At 36.3% G+C, this 9,608-nt stretch overlaps 1 protein-coding gene across 1 annotated transcript; it reads right to left on the minus strand.

Annotated features, from left to right (window-relative positions):
* Positions 1-5,752: 5,752 nt before the first annotated feature.
* map1lc3cl (microtubule-associated protein 1 light chain 3 gamma, like) lies at positions 5,753-9,295 on the minus strand. Its single transcript, XM_046849773.1, has 4 exons — positions 8,325-9,295; positions 7,208-7,263; positions 7,032-7,138; positions 5,753-6,495 (listed from the first exon to the last, which is right to left on the minus strand). Exons 1-4 carry the CDS (start codon positions 8,380-8,382, stop codon positions 6,336-6,338), a joined length of 381 nt encoding a protein of 126 aa, XP_046705729.1. The 5' UTR covers positions 8,383-9,295; the 3' UTR covers positions 5,753-6,335.
* Between the last annotated feature and the right edge of the window lie 313 nt (positions 9,296-9,608).

Raw genomic sequence — 9,608 nt, forward strand, 5'->3', positions numbered from 1 at the left:
GGCCCTGGGGGTCTATAAATAATAATTAATGGAATTCACTGACGACCTACTTTTGAAAACTAAATATTTTATGTTGGTGTAATGAACTTCATGTTTTACATTTGTGTTTAGTGTTTTGTGTTACACAGAATTTTATTATAAATAGCTGCAACTCCACCTCCTCTGCCATTTAGAAGGGGCTGATGTATGTAACTATACCCAGGAGGACTCGTTTCATTTAATGCTACACATTCATTTTATTTAATCCACGTTTCTGTCAAACACATTATTTTAAACTCCTGGTCGGTAATAATTTTGTTTACAGTAAGTGGTTTTGATGTGAAAGATCTAATATTTAACAATCCTATCTTTAGATCAGAGGTGCTGGCTGTGCATTCAGTCCTATTTAATTTAATGTTAATCAGGTTACTTAAACAGACTTGCTGAGAATTCCTACAGTTTGGTTTCGCTCGGGGGACAGACACAGTCTTAATTTGGTGGATCCTGTGTGATGACTGTGCAGCTAGCAGATGGTTGGTTTAGCCTTTCTCTCTGCTCCCTGACCTTGGCTCTGGAGAGTCACATGTTAACTAGTGCTGTTCTGAGACTATGACCTATACTACAAGAAATGAGAGCAGCATCTTCCTGAGTGGGATGGATACCATCCCGCCCTAACAGGCCAGCCTTGCCCTAAAAATGCTCCAATTATTAATGAAGCCTACATTATTTTTGGAGCACCACTCAGACATCCAGCAGTTCAGTGACCATAACCTGCTGTAGGTTACATCGCCACGTCGCATTAGGGTGGGGTCAGAGCATGTTACTGCATCGGACATTGCCTTCACTAATTTACACACCTCTATAATATTACTCTTAGTAACCTCTGACTGTCGAAGGCGTATATCATTAGCTCCTGTGTGAAAAACCATCTTAGAAAACCTGTGCTTTTCTAAAAACCTAAATGTGTATACACATGACCTGTGCTGCTGGTGCCCCTAAAGGTCTAGCTAATTTCACGTGCCTCAGAATAGAGTCTCCTATAACCAGAGCTCTTTCAGGTTTCTCATCGGGTGCTTCACTGAGAAGAGCAAACCTGTTGGACACGTAAAGCGGAGAGGAATGGTGCTCGGTGGGTGAGCCTTAGCTTAGAGTCGGGGGAATGCTAGTTTCACCCAGGGCATCCAGACTTATCTCTACAGAACCTGGACTGCTCTTGCACTCACTACTTCTCTCTAGATTTTGGACGCGATCCTCTAATGCTCTAATCTTCTCCGTCAAAGATCAAACTAACTTACACTTCTCACAGATAAAATTATCGCTTAATTTTAAATCGATAAGCAGAAGGGTGATTACAGTGAGGGGGTGACTGCATCTAATCATCCCAGATCACCAAAACACCCTATACTGTGATCCTTCTAGATCTTCTTCTTTTAGCCACTAAAAACTATTTTTAAATGTTTACCTACCCAATTATATTTTCAGCCTAGACTTTTTCTTTTTGAGACCCAAACACTAAATTACACTAAATCCCAGCTCATTTTTCCATATTTTCCAGATGGTGAAACTATGTTGTGACTACAAAGAGCAAACACACACACAAGTGATAGAAATATTTTCTCTTTCCAGTAAATCTGATTATTTGTCCCATCTTACTAATAAGCTGCAATTCCTTCAACCTATGATGGACTCAATGACATTCTTTATTAATAAAGTTCATATTCATTTAAATGACCAGCTCAGCTGTTAAAATAGATTCCAAAGCATTGTAATTAAATTTAACTGTAAGTGTAACAGTGTCTTTATTTATGAAAAGATGGCACGCAGTTTCATACGTTCTTTATACAAAATGGCTGTCGTATTGTCAGTATTCAGTAACCCAAAGCACCATTAATCCGCCTTATAATGTCACCAATAGCTTTTCTGAATCATGTTCTGTTTAGCTAGCAAATTAACACGAGCTAACTCTAGCTAGTTATATGTTCTCCACACCGACCAGCCATTACTTTAAAAACTACTGCCACATAAATTGAATGAGACTGATTATCTCATCACAATGTCACCTCTCAAGAAGTGAGATTTATTAGGCGCCAGGTGAACAGTCAGTTCTTCAAATTAATGTGTTGGGAGCATTAATGTGTTGGGAACATTTGGCAAGTATATAGATCTAAGTGACTTTGACAAGGGCCGCTGTGATGCCCAGATAACTGGGTCCTCCAGAATGAGAGGAAAGTATTGAGAGAGGATTTTGCAATGGACATAAGGAAAAAAGACTAGCCTGTCATGGTTCATCAATGGTTTAAGGACTTGGCCTCCAAATTCCTCAGATCTCAATTCGATCATTTGTTTATAAGATGTGCTGGACAAAAAAGTCTGATCCATGCAGGTCCTCCCCGAAACATTTACTAGTCTTAAAGGATCTGCTGTTGTGGTTTTGGTGCCAGATACCACAGCAAAAAGATTGTGGTCTTGTGCTGTCCATGACTTGAAGATCGAGAGTTGTTTTGGTGGCACATACTAGGCAGGAATTTTTAATGGCTGATTAGTATATATATTCAGATATTTACAATATGCTCAATTTCATATAATAAAAAAAATAACTAGAGCTTTTCAAGTTAACAGACATGTATAATAACTAACTAACATTAGCTAATATATAACGAACAACATTAGCGGTCTTCTGACATTAAATAGATTACCTAATAGGTTAAAGCTAAGCTGAAAACGAACAGCGACAGAAGCATGTCATTTTTTAATCATTGGTGTCATTCATGTTCTACACCGTAATTTCAGTAAAGATTTTCAATAAAGGTTTTAAGCTACCCAACAGACTTCTGTATTATTATTAGCACTATCCAGTACATTATACAGTATATATATATATATATATATATATATATATATATATATATATATATATATATATATATATTGATTGTTCTAACTCAAAGCTAAATCATCATTAGTAATTATATCTGAAAATCTCTAGAGAGGCTCTAGAAATGACTGCATCCCTGCTGTAAGAGGTAAGCAGAGATTGCAGCATTATTGCTGACTTGAGATTCGGTTTAGACCATCTTGTACCAGTCTTAGGCAGCTTTTTGTAGGTATCCAAAGATATAAACCTTAAAACTTTTCACAAGTAGCTTACATGTGTGAGACGAACAAATATAGCCTACACATGCACTCAAATAGACACAACACATTCCACAAGTAAGTGCAAAGTAATATGAAAAATATACAGGCAGACTATAATGATCCTGACCTGTTCCACTCAAACAGGTGATAAAATGCAATGTAAAATAAGGTGAAGAAATCCTAACTTAAAAAAAAAAAAAAGTATAAAAAGCTTTTTGAAAAATATAGCTGGGGCATTATATCTGATCTGTTTTAATTTAATTTAATTTAAAAATACAGTACTGTGTAAAGGTTTTAGGCAGTTGTGAGAAAATACTGTAAAGTAATTAAATTGTCAATAATGTATTTTTATCAAATAGAAATATGTAAAGTAAATAAACAGAAGTGAACTCCAAATTAAACGTATTCTTAATTTTATTGCATTTTACTCACATCTGTCTAAAACCTTTTTATAGTCGCAATTTTCATTATTTGATCATGCAAATGCATTGTGTAATCATCCAAATGTAGTAATTCCTGCCACTCTACCTCATTATTCACCATCACTGTTTTCCTCTTACTTTTTTATAACCCAGATAGGAGCAAAATTATGATTAAAGACAGCACAGTGCCATGGATGAATGATCGTCATTTCCTCGTTACCTTTTTGACATATAAATACATATCAGTAAAGTGCCGTACAGTCACCACTGACAGATAAACTTCAATTATAATGAACAAATGTATAGGCACTAAACTAATGAAAATGATTTGAATTAAATTAAAGAGTTGCACGATGTTGCAGTGCCCAGTTTGATCCTGAGCTCAGGCTCCTGTCTGTGTTTAGCTTTGCTAAATTGCCTCTAGGTGTGAATGGACTTGTGAATGCGAATGTGTGTGTGTCTGTGCGTGTGTGAATGTGCGTGTGTGTTCTTACTGTGTTACTGATATTAAAACATGTTAACGTTCTGTCCAGTTAGAACCAGTTTGCTGATTCTCCTTTTGAACTTTTTCTCCCGGTCGTTATTAGATTCCAGCATTCTCATTTAAGAACATTCTGCACAGGGTGACAAAATTCCCAGTGAGGTGCTAAGTGGAAAAGTGCAAACCTTTATGTACTTCTGAAATGCAAAACTCCTCTTGAATGGATAATTCTGATTATACAGATTGGTGTCATATTTTTAATACTGTGCTTATAGATTTGAAATGAACATTTTCTCAGTCCTCCATAAAAAAAAAATAACGGTATTACATACAAGCTCAAACTGTGAAATAAAAAAATAGTATAAACAGGGTGACTAAACAAAAATGTGTAGGTAAAGAATTTAAACCAGGTAACAATACATATGTGAATAAAAAAATTAAAGTGTGTATTTCCAGTTAAAGAATCTGACATTTGTAATAAAATGCATTTACATTTTTGGCATTTGGAAGATGTCCTTAACCAGAGAGACTTACAAAGTACTTCATCAATAATTACATTAAAATACTGGTTGATTAGAACACATACTAAGAATACCATCTATCTAAAATTTTGCTGCAAGACAAAATAGTTACAAAGCAATTTTATAAATGCAAGAAGTGCCAATTTAAGAATCTCTGGAATATGCAGGCCTCTAGACTTGGTTGAAAGACTGCTAGAGAGTCTGATTGTACATGAAGTGGAAGTTCCTTTTACCACCCCAGTGCCTGAACAGAGGAGAGTCTAGAAGCATATCTTCCTTCTACCCTGAGAGATAGAGAGGGTGAGGGTGCATGAAACAGTGCAGAATGAGATAAGTGATGAGAGGTAGAGGGGTGCTGGTCCAGTTTTGACTTTGTAGGCATGCATCAATATTTTTAATCTGATGCGGGCAGCCACAAAAAGCAAGTGAAGAGAGGATTGCAGGGGGGGCGGTGTGGGAGAACCTAGGGAGATCCTAGGTGTGGGGATGTTTACACTTTACAATGTAATTTTAGAATGCTATTTAAAAAATGTATTTCTTTTGTACTATTCTTCATGGATTCTACGACATATATTCTGTATATTTAAAATTACCTCAATGAACTTTACCTCAAGATCTCCTGAGCTTTGCAAACTTGCACATTGACCACATCTCATATAAGAAGTGGGTGTAGATGGGTGTTAGATAAAGTGAGAGTGGTGTAACTCTAAATAGTGTGTTACTGTGCAGGAAGAGACAATAGTCTTTTTACATTGTCTAGTTCGTGGTAGAAAAACAATAGTGGATAAATAGTAAAAGTGTAAATAATCTGCTTAAATATTACTCCATTACTCCAAGTAACAGTACTCCATTTACATTTCTATTTCGGAAAATACAAAAGGGATTTCTTTTGAATGTACTAAAGTATTGAAAGAAAAAATAGCTATCTTTTAGAAATAATTTGAATCATTTACACAAATGTTACAATCTCCTGTGCAAAAGGAACTTTTTTTTTTTTTCAAACAAAAACTCTCACCAGAAATGTGGGGTTGTGGTTTTGTGGTTTTGTGACTTTGTGAGTTTCTGTTTATGCAGGTTCTGTTGACTTCAAAGAAGCAATGAACGACATGTTTCTCTGAAATGTCATGAAGTAGAAATTAAGTTTCCCAAAATAAAAATGCAAATAATGTGACTTTGGTTTAAGTAAAAATACTCAATAAAAATCAACTCAGACATTAACGAAAAGGGAAAAAGATCAATTTATTTGCAGCATTCCAAATAACATTCGAGGTACATGTAAACATTTTTTCTCCAAGTGTTTGAGCACAGAATGTCACAGGGGTTTCAGTTCCATCAGAGTTTAGAGGAGAAATCACATAACAAGACAACAGAGAGGAGAAATGTCATGCAGTTTTTAACCGTCTTCCTCTCTCACTTCCCGTGACTGTGCTATCTGAAGCATACAGAACCTCAGGATATTGTTCCAGGGTGGCTCTATAATTGTCAGGACCATCCACAGAACAGCTGTGTCTCCAAGATAAGTGTCATGTGACATAATTTTCTATCTTTATAAGTCAATGTAAACTTTTCACAGGGTACATATCACTAGGTTTTATATCTCGACATGAACCTCGCAAAAAAAAAAAAAAAAAAAAAGTTTGAGGTCAGAAGAGATTTTTTTGGCCACATGGTCAGGGTTGGGGAAGTAATTTGAAGTCTTAGACACAGTGATGGTCTCTAGCTGCAGCAGTGGTAAAAAGTGAATGCAGGAGACCTTGGTTATTTCATGATGATGAAAGGGAGAAATGGAAGGTCTTCTCAGCCAAACATATCCTGGGAGGCATAGGACATGTAGAGGAAACCGTCGGCATCACTGTGCTGAGAGTATACTTCCGCCATGCTGGTTGTCATGGCGCACATGTTTTTTCCTGAAATCAGCAGGTACAAAGCCTGGGATGCTTCAAGTGCTATCTTACTTCTGAAACAAACACAGATGAGGAATGAAATCAGCTATGCGTTTTAAATGATTATTGTGTTTAAATATTAACATTATATGAAATATTAATAATATAATTACATGATTTACTAAAATTTATTAAGACTTAAATGCTTTTTAGTGCAAGAGCTACCTCCTCATTGAACCTAAATACGTATATACTTATGCCCTCACATGTTAATTATAGGTCTACTTTTAGAAAACAGTGTCTATTTATGTCTTTAAAAAGGGCGCAGTTTATTAGCAGTAACTTAATGCCTACATTCTGCTTTTTCAGCAGTTATCGAACTAGCATGCTAAAAATGCTGTGCTGTGGAATGAGGAACTCTTATAGCTGAATTAACATCAGTAGACAGCAAATGAACAGGCAGCAAACAGACTGGTGTTGTGTACTGTGCATGCACTACACCAGCTTGCAATATGCACGCAGTTCATACAGTTTCATAAACGTCTTTCAAACAATTCTTCAAGCACAATTGATTTTATAATTAACCAACATTAGTTTGGGAATCTCTCACCTGAGCAGACACAGAAATTGGCCAACCGTGAGCTCATGAGGGACTAAGAATTTTGTTTTATCCAATAGAGGAAGCTGCTTCTCCCAAATGCAACGTTCAACGATGACCTTAAGAAGACAGAAGTCAGCCAGCTGCTCAGATATTCAAATTCAAAAACAAAAAATAGAAAATCTTACTGGTAATTTGTTGGGGAACTTGGAGCGTATTGTGCAGACTTCATCTTTTCTTGTTGCTACATTGCAAAGAAAATGAACGCTTGCTTAAACGGTGTGCACAGAAACTAAAGAACTTACAAAAAAATATAGTTTTAACAGTCAACTAAGATTTGTGCTTATCCTTGTAATTATACCTATTCTTTAAGAGTTGGAGCTTTAACTTACACTAACACATCAACTTTGCGTTGTAAAAAAAAAAAAAATCAACAGAGTTTTAGGCTGATTTGTTTGTAATCTAGTGTACCAGTGTAGATTTATTCATTGCTAGAGACTCAAAGCACTTTTGTACGTCGCTCTGGACAAGGGCGTCTGCTAAATGGGATAGATGTAAATGTAAATGGTTAATCTTTAAATTAATAGATCAGATGTTTTGCCAGCAGGAAAGACTAAAAATCTGCAGAGTAACTGAAAAGCTGATCTAGAGTTCAGAACCCCTGATTGTGAAATAATAAGAGGATATGAATTATATTCTGCATTATATCTTCTTTCACTCACTTATATCTTTGATCTGCTCTACTAACATTCCATTCTCAGGAACCTTCAGTCTTTAAGTCAGATGAATCTCTCCTATCATGTGGAAGGGAAAGCTGATCAGGCCTTCTTTGTTGCTGGCCTAGAGTATACTGCCACCTAGCATCCAGACCTCCTCTACCTTTAGAGTCTTTAAAATCAAGGTTAAACACATAGTCCCTCCACCTTTTGAGTTTGGCTGTTTGGATTGGGCTTTTTCTCTTTCCTTTTCTTATATCTTTATAATCTTTTTTTCCTATTTATTACCTATACCTATCTCTCTGTATTATATTATCTCTGTGTATGCATCATTTTAATACCTTTCATTTATCAAGGTTCTTCTGTACAGCACTTTGGTCAATGTAAGCACATTTGATTGTCTTTTATGGTTAAATACACCCACTTCAACACAGGAAGGGCTTTGAATTAGCTGATTAGTTGAAGTGGCTGAGTTTGGGCTACAATAAAATGTCAGTACAAAACCAGGATTTGAAACTTGCTGTTCCAAATAACCTAATACAATGAAATGTTGATTATAAAATATCCTTGTACCAAAACTTTTCCTTACCTAAGCACTTCCTTTGCTTGAAGGGCATCACTTCCATGGACTTCTCAAAGGGAGCCATCTCTTTGTGATGTAAAGGCAAAGTGATGAGGAGGTGGAGAAGGTGGAGGCAGTCAAGGCTCTTTGTGGCCTGGCCGGAGGCGCAATCAAACCCCGTCGAGCTTCAGGAGAATATCTGCTTTTATACAGGCTGAGAAGAGGAGGTGTCAAGCAGGAAGAGGCATCGGGCCTCTAGAGAAAGTCAACGTGCAAAATAGTTTAGGGCCTTTTGCTGGGGTAAACGTGACTCCTTAACTTCTGATCTTGGACCAGCCTGTGCTAATCTGTTACATTCAACACACTCTGAAGATGTAAACACCCCCCCCACCACCACCACCCCCAGATGGACAACACACGCCAGCAATCTCTAGCAAGCATGCAGTTTCGGTAAACACCAAACCATTACATAATCTAGGTACAGTTTTTATGTAGTGATTATAATCTACAGAATTATTTCAGTCTCTTTCACTTTGGTGCTTGCATGTTTCCATAGAAACTGATTATTCAGGTAGAATTATCTCTTGAGATAGAGATAAAGAGTGAGGTAAAAACTACCACTGTTACCACTGAGCCACAGAGTACTTTATTTATCACCTAATGAAAATGTGGTGTCACAACAGCCACAACAAAAAAGGGACAGCTAGGTCTAAGACTTATCAGTTCACAAGACTTAAAATTGCACAAAAACCTCACAATATACCACAAACAGGAACAACCTCTCCAAGTGACACCCAAAACAAGAAAAACACAGATTAACCTTTAACAATGTTAATATTTTATGACAGTTCCGGATGTTTATTGGTTGACATACACATGAACACAGAATAAGTGTAAAATAATGACATTGCACATTAACTACATTGATGTCGATACAAAAAGTCAGCAATAATGATAATTATAAATCCTCTACATTTAGCGAGCCCATTCATTAAAGAAATGCATATTGTACTTTGTTTAATCATTTGTTAAATCATCACACTAAGCACAATGATGGGGTTTACTGCAGGAAATATCATAAAAGGTATTTTTTTGGTAACATTATTAATATAACTAGATTAAGCCTTAATTAATTAAAAGCAATTTTGAACACCATCACAGCTTCTACTCTCTGACGTTCACTCCATGCATGAGCTTCACAATTTAATTTTACAAATCATGCACTGATTACATTTTTTCCCTCAAGCCATCAGGCTTCTCAACACAGAACTGAACTGAACTCACACACACACACACACACACACACACACA

The sequence above is a fragment of the Silurus meridionalis genome, chromosome 5 (genome assembly GCF_014805685.1).
Source record: "Silurus meridionalis isolate SWU-2019-XX chromosome 5, ASM1480568v1, whole genome shotgun sequence".
Lineage (NCBI taxonomy): Eukaryota > Metazoa > Chordata > Actinopteri > Siluriformes > Siluridae > Silurus > Silurus meridionalis.